We start from the raw sequence: 14970 nt of genomic DNA, 5'->3' as shown, positions 1-14970 counted from the left end.
CGGTGAGGGGAACGGACATGGGGCAGAGCCCGGGCAGAGCCAGGGCACATTGCTTCTACACACGAACCGATGCCCCGATGCCTTTAGGTCCAGGAGCGGTGCCCCGGGCAGGGAAAACCGGGGCAGACGGCAGCGGGTAAGGTACGGGGAAGGGACCAGAAAACGCTACCCGACCCGGACAACCCATCCGCAGGAGGCCGAGGAGCCTCTCACCGCGGGGCTGGACCGCGGCTTCGTCGCAAGCCCGCAGCGCTCGGACAGCGCGGGCAGCGCAGCCTGTACTGGGGAAGTACCGCCGGCCACCGGAGGGTGTCAGCGCTGCCGTACCCGGCTCCGCTGCCCCGCCGCCCGCCGTCCCGCGGGCACCCCCCTCCGGACCGGCGGGCCCCTCCGAGGCGCCGCTGGTCGCTGTTCCCCCTTTGCCCGCGGTCCCCCTAACCCCGCTCCGCCTTCGCCTCCTCACGGAGCCGACGGGTGACGTCCCGCCTACCGGCGAGCCCCGCGCGCCCGGGGCCCGCCTCTCTAACCGGTGACACCGGTTACCCCGGGGGCCACGGGGATGTTGTGTGTGTGGGGGGGGTGAAGCAGGGGTACTTCTGGATGGGCGAGGGCCCCGACGGGGGGGGTGTGCGGCTGAAGGAGCTGGGGCCGGGGGCAAGCACCGGCGCCGGGGAGCGGGGCTGGGCCCCGCCGGTACCGGCCGGCGCTAACCCTGTGCGCGGGGTCGCGCTGCGGCAGCCCCGCGGGGCGCGCAGCGCCGGGCTCGGATGCTGCCCGGTACCGAACCGAGCTGTGCCGCCCGGCTGCGCGCCCTGCCCCGGCGCATGCGCGGCGGGGGGCGGCGGGGCGGGAAGCGGGAGGTGCCGCCCCGCTCCGCTCCGCTCCGCTCCGCACAGGCTCGGCGGGGCCGCTGTGCTGCTGCTGCTGCTGCTGCTGCCCGCGCACAGGTACGGCGAGACGGCAGGGGCCCGGGGGGGCGGGCTGGGGATCGGGGTTCCCGGGATCGGCCGCGCCCTGGTTCCTGGGGGGCTGCCGGAAATGGATGTCCCGGGGGGAGCCCCCCCCACTCCGCCCCGCTCCGGTTACCGGGGGCTGAGAGGGGAGAAGCGTCCCGGTTACCGGGCCCGCCCTGCCCGACCGGGGTGCTCTGCGGCGGTACAAGGGCTCCCGGGGGCCGGACACGCCTAGGTCTGCGTTAAGGGCGCGCCCCGTCGCCCCCCCCCCCCCCCCTCCGCCTCCCCGGGCTGGCGGCAGCAGCGCACCGACGCCCACCATGGGACACGGGACTGCACGGGCTGGGTCCGGCCCCGTTAATCCCGGCCCCGTACATGCGCTGCCTCAGAATAACCGCCGCAGGCCTCGGTCCGAAGCCTCTGCTTCAGGCCCCGTCCAGCATCCCCCGCCTCGGTGGACCTTAGGGACCGGACGGGAGAAGCTTGGCCGTGGCCCCGTCGAACCGGGGGGCCTGCGGGGGAGCCGTGCGAAGCGTTCCCCGTGCTTCCTGCCCTCCGTATGCAGGGGGAAGCGAGAGGGAAGGGTGTCTCCCGCCCGCGGCGTGGCTTTGGGTGGGGACGGCCGAGGACACGCTCCCGATGGCGGTGCCGCAGCCCGGCCAGGTCACCTCGCAGCTCCCGCCCGTGTCCCGGGACGGGGCACTGCGGGGGGTGCTGCGCGGCGGCACCGAGCACCACCGGTGTCCGCCGTGTCCCTGCTGGAGCTGCTACGCCGCCAAGGGAAGCACTGCCCCGTCCACTGCCTGTTCCCTGCCCCATTCTTTGCCTGTTCGCTGTCGGAGCCCACCCGTGTCCCTGTGCTCCTGGCCCTTTGAATCTGCCGGCAGGATGTCTACATGCTTCTGCTGTGGCTTCATCGCAGGCTGTTAGACCCATATTTGGTAGCAATAATTGTTTACTCCCTTCTTCTCTACCCGAGCCTTGCTGCTTGAGGAGGGGAGGGGTTATATTTTGGGGATCTTGAGCTTTGCTAGAGCCGGAGGGTTGCCCGGTAAAGGGATCCGAGACCCCCACTTCCTACAGGCCATGGGGTGAACCACCCCCAAGTGCTAAATGAGCAGGGATGAGCACTGGCCAAGCACCTAGCTTGCTCACTGAGTGGCAAGGCTTTGGGGCATCCGAAAGATGTGGGGAAGGGCAGTGGGAAGGCTGAAGAAGGGAACCTGTGGTTCACCCTCTTTTCCAGAGCTTTGCTTTGCTGGATGCTGGGTGGAGAAATGCCCCTCAAAATGCGGTGACGCTCTCTTCTCTCGTGCTTTCCCCTTTCTGCCGGGCCGGTGGTGTGGTGGTGAGCAAGTGAATGCTCAGCTCAATTCCCCTAGTGAATGTCGGTGCCCAGATCGGGTGAGAACACACACTGCACCCCAAGTGCTGCTTTTGGGGTGCTGTGCCGGCTCTGAAAAGGCACAGGAGAGGCTGGGGTGGAGGCCTACCCTTGCTCGCCCCATGCCTGCCTGATGGTGGGCAGCCGAGGGATGCTGCCGTTTGTGCCGCATCCGTTTGGAGGACAGGGGATGCCAGGCAGGAGCCGGGAGACCTGGGGATGCATGGGAAACAGCAGCAGTTAACAGCTAGAGCTGCTGTTATCCTCCATCTCCACTGCTGTCCCCTGCCTGTTCCTGTCATCAAACAGGGCTGCCCATCCAGTGGGGGTGAGAGGATGCTCCTGCCCCTGGGTAACAGCCGGGTGGTCACAGGGGTGCTGTGGAGCTGGCCCCAGTGACTGCTCATGCTCCCCAGGAGCAAGCTCAACCTCAGCTGGGAGAATCCATCTTCCACCCGATGTGGACATGCGGCTGGGGAAGAGGAACTGGGCTGAATGGTGCTGGCAGCAGGGCCGGGGCAGCCAGCGCAGCCTTCCATGGGTGCGGGGCTGAGCCACCCATGTGCCTGCCATGGTTCCATATGGACCAGCCAGAGCCGGCTCTGCCTTCTTAACCAGGTTAATTTTTGACCCTGTTCCTTGTGCTGATATGCCCGCAAATGTGGTGGCCTGATACCTGCCTGCCTGTGCCGGCAGCCAGCAGCCCCGTGGCTCTGGAAAACCCCACCAGTGGGGTGGATTACAGCTGATGGTGCTTCCTGCCGCCTGGGGGTGGTCCGGAGTGGGGCCTTTCCCAAGTGAGACTTGGCATTGCTGTAATAAAAGCCCAATGAACCAAGAAACCCAAACCGCATCCACGACCTCCCTTAGAAAAGAGCATGATAATAGTGGCAAAATCGCCGCGTTCTGAAGATTTACGGCTTGTTCTGGAAACTGTCCGCAGAGCGTGCCAGCAGGCTGCTGCTGAATTGTTGGTTGATTTTAAGATAAAAACCCTCCTCTGTAACCGTCCTCGCAGTGCTAAGCTCGACTGGCACAAATATAGCAGCTACGTCACGTGGTGGAAAACTCGCTGTCAGTGGTCTCTGCAGTACGTGGTGGCTCCTTGGGCCGCGCTGCCTTGAAGCTGAGACCTCCGCACCAGGGTGGGTTTGCCCATCTGGTGCGGGGTGAGATGGGGGCAGCCCTGCGGGGATGGGACCCTATGAAGAAGACCCCTGTCCCGTTGTGGGATGAGCTCAGGAGCCTGCTGGCAGCTCAGAGGGCTGCAGCTTGCTGTAAAAGGCAGAAGTGTGTTAGCCTGGCTGCCAGCTGGTGGGCTTGCTGCTCCGGTGCCTTGTCTGCCTTTGCATACTGACAGCCGATCGAGAACAGGTTTGCTTGCTCTGGAGGCAAACCAGCGCAGAAATCTGGTGTTTGTGCATCAAGACTCAGTTTGTTTGGGTTGTGTTTTTTCCCCCTTTCCAGAAGAACAGCTTGAATTCCACTGTCCTTTTCCTTTGTTTTCCTGGTTGGCAGCGCCGGGCTCCCACGCTGTCTCATCCCTTGTGTCTAGTCCAGCTTTTCCTTCCCCACGTGGGGAGGAGAGAGGTCTGCAGAGGCCGAGCCCTGCGTTGGTGCCTTTGCAGGAGGCAGCAGAGACACAAGCGCTGTGTGGTTAACTGCTGACAAATCTCTCCATGGTTTGAGGAGGTGTATTTACGCAGCAGAGAGCGTTTCTGCTTTAGACATTGATGTCAGCAAAGCTCAGCTGCTGGAGCCTGAGCTGCTCCTGTGGAATACGGGAGTTAAAGTGAACCGTCTCCCCTTCCTCTGCGGGCTTTCTTGTGTCTTTAGCACCTTCCCTGCTGAGCACTGTTGTTGTAATAGCTCAGGAGTGTCAAGTCTTGAGCATTCATTCTCCTGTGGGGTTTTAGCCCCTGTGAAGGGTGTGCTAAGGGGAGCTGATTTTGGGCGGCTTGAGGAGGGCAAGAGGAGGCTGCAGAAATGGCTGGCCATGGGCTGGCTCCTCTCAGTTCCTCTCTGCTGCTCGGTGTCTTCCCCTCCCCTTCCTCCATGGTCTCTGACCTTGTCCTGTCAGGGGCATGTTCTCCTTTTCCTGCGGAGGGACGGAAAGCAGCTTCATGCTCAACTCGAGATTATTTTTAGCTATAGAGAAGATGGCCCGGTGACCACAGCAGCCCGCCCTGCGCATGAAATATTCATAAAGCCCTTTATGCAGCAGGGTGTTCCTCGTCCCTGTGGCTCCGCAGCTTTGCTGGTGCTTCCGGATGGAGGGCAGCAGCACAGGCGGGTGCCTCTTCTGCCTTCTTCCCCCCTTGACACCAGGCTCTCTTGCTCCGGACCCGAAATGCATTTCATTCCTCATCAGCGGAGCCGTGGGGGCCGCGGGCCTCCGCAGAAACATTGCAGAACGGCTCAGGAATGCAGAGCTGGAGCTGCTCCATGTGCTGGCGGAGGCGGCACACTCCCCTGTCCCTGCCTCCCATCCCGCACCACCAGCATGGCTTTATGGCTCTGCAGGAGCAGGACCCTTGCCCTCTGACTCACTGCTGGACAAAATCAGATGCAGGAGCTATTTATCCATCACAGATTGTGCCCCTCATCCGCTCAGGTCCATGGTGGGGAGAAGCCCACACCGAGGTAGCCCCCTTTCTCATGGGGGACCAGAGCTGGCAGTGCTGGGTGGGGATGCACAGGCTCACTGTGCTGCTGTGGTGGAGGGAGGCTGCCAGCAAGTCTTGCCCAAGAACCTTAGGCAAGACTGAGGATGCACGTGGCTGGTAACCATTCCCTGACAGCCGTAATAGGAGGCCTCATAGGAGCAAATCAATCAAAAAGAGAACAAGCAGATGTGGTGCAGCCCACCGGTGCTCTTGCATCCTCCCGAGGCAGCCTGGGTAGATGCGGAGCAGGGGACTCCTTCATGAGCAGGCTCTCAGGGAGAGGAAAAGGCATGTCACTGCTGGAGAGCGTCGGGTTGGGGTTGGATGGGGACTGGGAATGCTGAGAAAGGCAGGGAGCAGTGGGGCAGGGCTGAGGACCTGGTGCAGGGACCCTGATGTGTAGCAGTAAACCCAAAGGGAAGGGCTCTCGGGAGCCCTACAAGCTGTGTCAGGCAAGCAGGGTGCTTGTTTACACCTGCTTTTCTTGTGTTAGTAACGATTTTACTTTACTATAGGATATCACAGTTCTAATTAGGTGTTAAACCTCGTGTTTTGGAGCCCTGTTGAGGGCTGTGTCTGAAGCTGATACACACGATCTTTCAAGCTCAAAGCTGATCCTTCAAGCTGGACCCAGCATGGGGCCTGTTTCAGATGGCATGGTGTGGCTCTCATGTGCCCGTGCAGCAAGTCCTGCAGTCGCTGATCCTTTGCCCTCCTGCACATCATGCTGTGCACAGGCTCCCTGGTGCTGCGTTCCTGCAGTCGCTGCTGCCATAGACCCTGCACTCTGAGCACTCACTGTGTGAGTGGTGCTTCCCCCAGGCAATCATGTTTAACGGGTGAGGTCGATGCCTGCTGCCCTTATCTTGCCTCCCCGAGCAGCTCCGGGCTTTTCCGTCCCTCCATGTCCCTCTCTGCTGAGGCTGCCGGCTCAGCACCGTCTGCTGGTGGCACGGGGGGCCCTGATAGCTGGGACAGGGCCCTGCCAGCGCCGGGTCAAAGCTTGGTTTTCCTCTTGTGGCTTCTGTGTCGCAGCAGGTTTAATTATAACCCGTTCCGTCACGCTGTGCCGGCTTATCTCGCGTGCTCCTGCGTGCTCGCTTCCTCCTTGCTGGCAGCATCTCCACCGGGTACCAGCTGCTGTCAAATAGGCTTTGGGACCTCAGCACAAGGGGACAAGGGTCCCAGCGCGGGCCAGAGACCCCAGGGTCAGCACGGGGATGGGAAGTGGGACCCCTTCCTGAGCTTGCCATTGTGGGGCACAGCTCTTGCTCACCAGTAGAAGCTGAGTCCCGGCTTTTGGGGAGCAGAGATGCTGCCACAGGGGAGAAGGAGAAGGAAGGACCCTGTGCTCTGAAGGAGCCAGCAGTCGGAGCTAACCCATCTCTCTCCTCTGATAGGTGACGCAGGAGTGGGGACAGCCCAGCCGCCACCATGGTTGCCCTCTCGCTGAAGATCAGCATTGGCAATGTGGTGAAGACGATGCAGTTCGAGCCCTCCACCATGGTGTACGACGCCTGCCGCATGATCCGCGAGCGGGTGCCGGAGGCACAGATGGGACAGCGTAAGTCCACGGTGGGGATGGGTGCCCAGCTTAGATCCTGGTCTCCCTTTCCTCTCCTGTTTCTGTGCCCGTATGCGCTTCCCCAGGTCAGTGGTGGGGTGGGGGGAGTAAGGTCCGGGTCTTCCTGCCCACTCGAAGCAAAGGATGAGCTCCCCGGGCTCCCTCCTTGACACCCCAGAAGACGTGTGGGGGTTTTGGAAGGTAGGATAGCACATTTGGAAGTAAAATACTTGAGCAGTATGTGCCTGCTGCCCTTTCTGCCTCTGCTCCTGTTTCTTACTTGCATCCATCACCCCCAGTCAGAGGACTAGGCGGATTTAAACAGTTGCAGGCATTAATAAACCATATAAGTTAGTTTTTCCTTTTTGGGGCATGTTCCCCACCGGCAGCTCTCTGCCAGACCCATGCTGGTGCTCCATTACCTTGCTAAGCCTTCTCAGCCCTCCCTGCGGCCACTGTGCTCAAAGTTAAATTTATGGCTCAGAAGCTCATGATGTGACTCACACCCACGAGGACATGGCCTGTCCCTGTCTTGGATGGAGGGGGCGCTGGAGCTCTGGGACACCATCCCGGGGGCTCTCCTGGGTCCCTGCTGCTCTGCAAGCAGCTGTGCCACAGGGGAGAGGCAGTGAGCAGGGAGTCAGGAGTCGTGGGAAGAGGAGGGGAGTGCGGTGACATCTGGAAGCAGCGAATTCCTCGAGGATGAAAGGAAATGCCTTTTCATGGCGTGCCCGGCTGGCCAGCGGTCCGGCAGACCGCGGCTTTCGGTTTCAGAGAGGGGATGAGCGTCCCTATGGATGTGGGTCTGTACTGGTGTTGGAAGGAGCATTGCGTTTCCTGCTCCTGGGCGTGAGCCAGCCTGCTTGTGAAAAAACAGCCGAGGGCAAAGCCTTAAAGGGAACTGCTTACTCCCGAGTTCCTTTTCAGCTGCTTTGCTTTTCCTGTCAGCTCCTCGCAGGTTTTATTTCTCCTTGCAGTGGCACTCAGGGGTCCCTGTTGGAGCTGCGCTGTTTTTTCTGTCACCTTTGGGTGGTACATTTCCAGCCCTGCTCTTGCTCTGTGTCAGGAAGTGCCTTTCCCCGCTCAAGCTGTGGATCTGGGGCAAGCTGCTCCCTTTCCAGTGCTTTAGAGCTATCCTCTTGGAATCTGCTGTGAAAATAGCTTTGGGTTTGGGGTTGTTTTTTCTCAATGTAAAAATAAGATGGCAAGGCTCCGTGCTTTTCCTGCTCCCTGTTTAGTCAGATCCCATCGGCAGCGTGAGCCAGGCAGGCGCAGGGCAGCTCAGGAATTTGTCCCTCCCCGCAGAGAGCTGCCAACAAGATGACGAGTTATAAACAGAGCCAGCCAAGACAGCCTGCGGCGCTGGGTTGTTGCAGAGGTGGAAAAGGACCTTTCCCAGGGCAAAGCCAGGCGTGGTCCTGGCCTCTCACAGCATGAAAACAGGGTTATCCCTGTGGGTATGAGCTGGGGTGCTGCCGCACGGGCTCAGCAGCAGCGGTTGCAGCTGGATTTGGGGAACAGCACTGATTCACCACCTCTGAGGCCTTGTGAGGCTTGATCCCTTACTCCTTCAGCCTCATCCTCCCCAGCCAGAGGAGTCCCGGCTGCTTTAGTCCGTCATAACAAGGCTCCGTCGTTTATGTTGCTTTTCTCTGTCTCTTTCCAAACTCTGCTGTGTCCTTCTGGGAAGGTGCAGACCACACCACCACTGAGTACTCATAGTGTGGATGAGCCTAGGTTCTACAACCAGTTCCCAGCACCCTTCCTGGTGATCCCCCCTGCTTTCGCTGTTGCTACACAGTGCACTGAACACTTCTGAGAGCTGTCACCCGCAGCTCCAAGCTCTTCTTTCTGTTGTGACTGTCAGTTCCAAGTTCAGCATTGTGTGGGCATGCTTCAGACAGCTTTTCCATAGACAGCTATGGCAAAACATGAAGCTTGCTTGCCAGCTTTGTTGCCCACTCGTTAGGTTTAGGCTCCAGCATTCACAGTGCTGCTGTGCTCCACGTGCAGGGCTGCCCTGCTGCACATCCCTGGCAGTGTTCAAGGCCAGGTTGGATGGGGCTTGGAGCAACCTGCTCTAGCAGAAGGTGTCCCTGCCCATGGCAGGGGGTTGGAACTGGATGAGTTTTAAGGTCCCTCCCAGCCCAAAGCAGTCCATGATCTTCGTGGCCCTGTCCTGCTCAGGATTACCCTGGCAGAGCCTTTATCTGTTTTTCAGCCAACGATTTTGGGCTGTTCCTCTCGGATGAAGACCCAAAGAAAGGGATCTGGCTGGAGGCAGGGAAGGCTCTGGACTACTACATGCTTCGCAATGGGGTAAGCATCCATCCCACATCCTTCCAGCTGGTACCTGCTTTGGGTCCAGATGTGCCCTCAGTGTGGAGCTGGTGTGGGTGCCTGCCCTGCTGCCTTGCATCTTGCCCTACAGCACCCCATAATTGCACCAGGGAGGTGGGAGCTGATGGTAGGATGTTGGTGCCCTGCACTGATGCCACTGCTGGGAGCTGTGCTCTGCTGTGCCCACAGGATACTATGGAGTACAAGAAGAAGCAGCGGCCCCTGAAGATCCGCATGCTGGATGGGACAGTGAAAACAGTGATGGTGGATGACTCCAAAACCGTCACGGACATGCTCATGACAATCTGTGCACGGATTGGTGAGAGGAGGGGGCATCAACAGGGGCAAGGGAAGTGGGAAAAGATTGCAGAGTCAGATGGGGATACTGGGGGAGCAGCATCAGCTCTGTGGAGATGCAGTGGGGGTGAGGGGTGTGTGATGCTAGGGAGGGGCACTGCTCTGCACCCCTGTGTTCTTTCAGGCTCTTTGCTGTATTTGGCAGCAATGTCCTGTTGACCTTGGTCCTCTGCTCTCCTGCAGGCATCACCAACTATGATGAGTACTCGCTTGTTCGGGAGATTATGGAAGAGAAGAAGGAGGAGGTCACTGGCACCCTCAAGAAGGACAAGACCCTGCTGCGAGATGAGAAGAAGATGGAAAAGCTCAAGCAGAAGCTGCACACAGATGATGAATGTAGGTGCCTGCATGTGCAGGGGATGGGATCAGCCCCTGCTGAGGGCAGTGGGGAGAGGAGCAGGGACCCCTGCCAGGGGAATAGCCACTACAGAGAGTGGAGAGGACTGTGATGAGGAAACATGTTCCGCACTCCCTGGAGTGTCTCCTGGAAACCCAGGGCAGAGGGTGAATGCCGGGATGCACTAGTCGGATGCTGATTTCTGACTCTGCATGAGCAGCCTCGGGGCAGGGATTGGCCCTGCTTCAGTGCCTGTCCCTGCTCATGCTCTGTCCTTTCCTGCAGTGAATTGGCTGGACCACGGCCGGACGCTGCGTGAGCAAGGCATCGATGACAACGAAACGCTGCTGCTGCGTCGCAAGTTCTTCTACTCTGACCAGAACGTGGACTCGCGAGATCCTGTGCAGCTCAACCTGCTCTACGTGCAGGTACAGCTCTCTGGAGCTCCACTGCCCGGGCTGAGAGCTTTGGCCAAGAACCACTATAGAGGGGGGAGCTTCGGGGTGCACTGTTATCTCCTGGGTAAGAGCCAACTGTGTCAGTCACAGCCCTGTCCTCTGCGTACTCCAGAGCTCCCCGGGGGATTTCATGTCTCCTCTGTCCGATAGGAGTCACCCTGAAGTCCTGCTGCTCTTCCTCTCCCAGGCTTGGTGACTGTCCCTAGTCCTAAATCCTTTCTTTTAGGGCCACTTCTTTTAAGCCTGGAAAACAGGTCCTGCTTGTTGTGGAGGGGAGCGGTGGCGGGGCTGCCCAGCCAACAGCAGTGTCTCCTCTTCTCGCACAGGCTCGTGATGACATCCTGAACGGTTCCCACCCCGTCTCCTTCGACAAAGCCTGCGAGTTTGCTGGGTACCAGTGCCAGATCCAGTTCGGGCCACACAACGAACAGAAGCACAAGCCGGGCTTTCTGGAGTGAGTGTCTCCGCAAGCCCCTGGGCTTGTCTTGGGGTGGTTCAAACCCCTTAAGTGGTTCAAGCAGCTTAGAATCACAGAATGGTTTGGGCTGGAAAGGACCTTAAGATCGTCCAGTTCCAACCCCCTGCCATGGGGAGGGATGCCTCACCCTAGACCATGTCACCCAAGGCTCTGTCCAGCCTGGCCTTGAACACTGCCAGGGATGGAGCATTCACCGCTTCTTTGGGCAACCTGTGCCAGTGCCTCACCACCCTCACAGTAAAGAACTTCTTCCTTATATCTAGCCTGAACTTCCCCTGATTAAGTTTAAACCAATTTCTCCTTGTCCTATCACTACAGTCCCAGCACTGCACCAGCACATGGGGCTCTGACTGCCTCTGCTACAACCCCTCTCCTCCGTGCAAGAGGTGCCAGCCCCAAATCCTCCTCCTCCTGGCACCCCTAAGGGACATGCAGCCAGCTCTGATGGGGGGATCCCAGACCACCACATGCCCTCCTCTGATACCACATTATGGGCTGCATCCTCAGCCCATCCACCCTGCTCTGAGGCAGCTTTCGTTACTGCAGCAACCTCTCCCACATCCTTCCTGCTCCCAAAAACTCCCGGCCCGTGCCCTGGCAGATGTTCATCTGAGGCTCTGGGTTTGGCCTCTTTGTAGTTGAAGACAAATGCTGGCTTGGTCTCTGCTGCTAACAGCTGGTTTGGGTGTCTCTTGGCAGGCTCAAGGATTTCCTGCCCAAGGAGTACATCAAGCAGAAAGGGGAGCGCAAGATCTTCATGGTACGTGCAGGGGGCATGTTGAGACCTGGTCTTCTCTTTCCTCTATACCAAAGGTTGAGGCTGGTGTTGTCTTTGGAGGCAACACATAGCAGCTTGGTGGGTGAGAAATGGGAGCAGAAGCTGTAGGTGAAGCAGGTAAGGCAGCTTCTGTGGTCCCAGAGGTCAGAGGGATGCTATAGCAGGGTCGGGGATGTCAGTGGGGTGGGGAGGGCCTGGGAGGGCTGTGACAGTGATGGTGGCACAGCCAGGTGGACCGTGGAGCTAGTGTGATACTGTCTTTGCTGTTGCAGGCCCACAAGAACTGTGGGAACATGAGTGAGATCGAGGCCAAAGTTCGCTATGTGAAACTTGCACGTTCCCTTAAGACATACGGAGTCTCCTTCTTCTTGGTCAAGGTAGAGCCGCAGCCCCCCTGGTCCCACCTCTTACCAGCCAGAATTCATCTTCAGCATCCCTCCATTTGTTGTGTCTCCAGTTGCTACTCCTCAACCCATATTGCTCCAGTTTTCCCTGTCTCCACTGTCCTTCCTGCCTTTCCCTGTGCACTGCCTTCCCATTCCTTGGTTCATGCTTTTTCTCATTTTCAAGCCCTATGTCACAAGCAGAAAGTGTGGCCTGTGTAGCAGTAGCAGACATCTATGGCTGCCAAAGGTCTCTGCCTGAACAGATCTGCCGTAACCCTTCTGTTGTGGCCCATAGGAGAAGATGAAGGGGAAGAACAAGCTGGTGCCACGGCTGCTGGGGATCACCAAGGAGTGTGTGATGCGTGTAGATGAGAAGACCAAGGAAGTGATTCAGGAGTGGAACCTGACCAACATCAAGCGTTGGGCAGCATCACCCAAGAGCTTCACCCTGGTAGGAATGAGCCCTGGTCCTCCCCACCCCAACCCCAGTGATGCCCCATGGGGGTTTGCTCTCAGGCCAGCCCCTCTCTTGCCAGCCCCATGGTGGGACAGCCTTGCCCTCCTCTGGTGCCTCTCCTGGCTTTTGTTTTGAAGGCTGGCACTTGGGTGCTTAGCACATACCAGAGGGGCTCAGGGTGGCTGCTAGTGCCACAGTGCTACCCTGTGCCCTGCTGTTGCAGGATTTTGGGGATTACCAGGATGGTTACTACTCGGTGCAGACCACGGAGGGGGAGCAGATCGCACAGCTGATTGCTGGCTACATCGATATCATCCTCAAAAAGGTGAGGCTGTGCTGGGAAGGTCAGTGAAAACTGGCTCCTCTGCGGAGAGGGATGCACGATGCCCCTTCCAGCTGCTCCAGCTGGCACATGGAGAGCTGGAGTTGGATTAGGGGGGTATGGTGGGATGGTGGCGGGCTGCAGGAGGAGGGGAGGGCTGGGAAGAGTGTGCTGGCTGACACATTTTCTCCTTCCCTCTGCAGAAGAAGAGCAAAGACCACTTTGGACTGGAGGGGGATGAGGAGTCCCCCATGCTGGAGGACACTGTGTCTCCAAAGAAGTAAGTTCTCCATGAGTAACTGGGCTGCCAAGCAGAAGTTGAATGGAGAGGAGGCTCCAGCCGAGCTTGTAGCACAGCATACATGGAGGAAGAGCTGCCAGTCCTTCAGAGCAGCACTCCTACAGGCCATGGACATCCCTTGACCTGGTCCTTCTCCCTGTTTCAGGTTGACTGTCTTGCAGCAGCAGTTTAACCGTGTAGGCAAGGCAGAGCTGGGCGCAGTGGCCCTGCCAGCCATCATGCGCACAGGGGCTGGAGGGCCTGAGAACTTCCAGGTGGGCACAATGCCACAGCCTCAGCTGCAGATCACCAGTGGCCAGATGCACCGAGGGCACATGCCTCCCCTGGTAAGCTCTCCCTGTGCCCATACAAATCCCAAAGGGTGCCCATCATTGTGTGGACCCATCCATTTGGGTCCATGAGCTACAGTCCCCTGGCTGCAGCCTCTCCAGGTTGAGCTGCCCCAAGCTGCTGTGTCTGGGCAGCCCCACCAGTACTGTGCTTTGCAGCGTGACCCTGTGCCTGCCTTTGGTGTCCCCCGTGTCCTCTGCAGCTGGAAAACCACTAGGAAAAAGGCACGAGGAGGCTGTTTTCTTTGGCCCCACTCAGCCTGCTTGGGGCTTGCTGTAGAAGCCTTGTGGGGTCCTGTTGCATGTCCTCCCTGCTCCCCCGGAGCTGGTTAACTGTGACTTGCTTGTACCCACAGTGGGACTGGGAATTTCCCAGTGGGAGTTGCAAAGGGGAGACCCCCTTTTTGCTAGATTCACCCCCCATTGTAGAGACACCTACCCAGAGCACTGTCACCAGCAGCACGTTACACCATGTTGCTGGGGGGTGCATGTGAGAAATATTTAAGCCTAGATTTCAAGCCTCCAGCATATCTCCATGTGTCTCTGTGTTGCAGACTTCAGCCCAGCAAGCCCTGACCGGCACCATCAACTCCAGCATGCAGGCTGTGCATGCAGCCCAGGCCACGCTGGATGACTTTGAGACATTGCCACCCCTCGGGCAGGATGCTGTGAGTGTTGGTGAAGGCTCTGTGGAAAGGGGGACCTTGCTGGAGGTTGTTGGCTCAGCTGGGTGAGGCTGGTCACATTCCCAGGAGAGGTGTAAGCAGCTCCTGGGAAGATCTGCTGCCTGCAAGGAGGTGGGGTTGTATCCACTGCATCCCCAGGAGAGGAGGGGACACTCGGTCATCTTGCTTCATCAGGATGGGTTGGGGAGTTTGGGTGGTCACAGCATTTCCTTCCCTCTTCCTTGTCTCTTTCTTCATACATCTGTCTGTGTGAGCATAACTGCAGTTACCCACCACCTCCGCCACCATCTCCTGACCCTGTTTTCCTCATTTCAGGCATCCAAAGCTTGGCGCAAAAACAAAATGGATGAGTCGAAGCATGAGATCCACTCCCAAGTGGATGCTATCACTGCCGGCACAGCCTCAGTGGTCAACCTCACAGCAGGTACATGGAGGGTTGAAAAGGGATGCCCCATTTTGGACAAGGCTTGCTGTCTCTTGTCTGCTTGAAGGTCACAGCTCCTGCCCTCCATCAGAGGCTGGATGAGCCTGTCTTCCCCAGCTAGAGCTGAATCAGCCCTGACTGCTGCTAATATGCCTGTAGAGCTGGTCATGCCCCTGCAGCTCACCCTGGCTTTGCCCAGCCCAGTCCTTCCTCCCAGCCTTTGGCTGCCCGGCGATCCTCTAGATGAGGGGCGTGCTGTCCAGTCCCTGCCATAGCTCTGAGCACAGCTACTGCGTGGTGCAGCTCTCTTTCCCCATGCTCTCCTGCTCAAACTCAGCTGATGCAGGCTTAGGAGCCAGAGGGTCTCTTCCTGGGTTCCCCGGAAAGAAACACCTCAATGACAGGCATGGGGATGCTCTTGGAGCATCACGTGAAGCGCATCCCATCCTACACCTCTCTTCCTGTGAAGGGGATCCAGCAGACACGGACTACACCGCTGTGGGCTGTGCTGTTACCACCATCTCTTCCAACCTGACGGAAATGTCCAAGGGTGTGAAGCTGCTGGCTGCACTGATGGAGGATGAAGGAGGGAATGGCCGACAGCTTCTGCAGGCTGCCAAGAACCTGGCAGGTGCTGTCTCAGACCTGCTGAAAACAGCACAGCCTGCCAGCGCTGAGGTGAGGGGCAGGAGGGGCCATCAGGAGAGGGCTTTGTTGCTTGCTCTCGAACCCAGTGTTGATCTTGGCTTG

General features: G+C 58.8%; 1 protein-coding gene across 1 annotated transcript in view; it reads left to right on the top strand.

Annotated features, from left to right (window-relative positions):
- Positions 1-850: 850 nt before the first annotated feature.
- TLN1 (talin 1) overlaps positions 851-14970 on the top strand; it is a 34817-nt gene continuing 20697 nt past the window's right edge. The window contains exons 1-16 of the mRNA XM_065664046.1: positions 851-947; positions 6404-6567; positions 8789-8886; positions 9097-9226; positions 9448-9600; positions 9887-10029; positions 10386-10513; positions 11237-11297; positions 11588-11692; positions 11997-12152; positions 12382-12483; positions 12684-12760; positions 12927-13107; positions 13665-13778; positions 14112-14220; positions 14690-14898. Of these exons, the coding sequence (XP_065520118.1) occupies positions 6438-6567; positions 8789-8886; positions 9097-9226; positions 9448-9600; positions 9887-10029; positions 10386-10513; positions 11237-11297; positions 11588-11692; positions 11997-12152; positions 12382-12483; positions 12684-12760; positions 12927-13107; positions 13665-13778; positions 14112-14220; positions 14690-14898 (1896 nt within the window). The 5' untranslated portion in view covers positions 851-947; positions 6404-6437. The remainder of the gene's footprint in view (positions 948-6403; positions 6568-8788; positions 8887-9096; positions 9227-9447; positions 9601-9886; positions 10030-10385; positions 10514-11236; positions 11298-11587; positions 11693-11996; positions 12153-12381; positions 12484-12683; positions 12761-12926; positions 13108-13664; positions 13779-14111; positions 14221-14689; positions 14899-14970) is intronic.

Source organism: Lathamus discolor, chromosome Z (assembly GCF_037157495.1).
Source record: "Lathamus discolor isolate bLatDis1 chromosome Z, bLatDis1.hap1, whole genome shotgun sequence".
In the NCBI taxonomy this organism is placed as follows: domain Eukaryota; kingdom Metazoa; phylum Chordata; class Aves; order Psittaciformes; family Psittacidae; genus Lathamus; species Lathamus discolor.
This window is presented reverse-complemented; position numbering and strand designations above follow the sequence as displayed.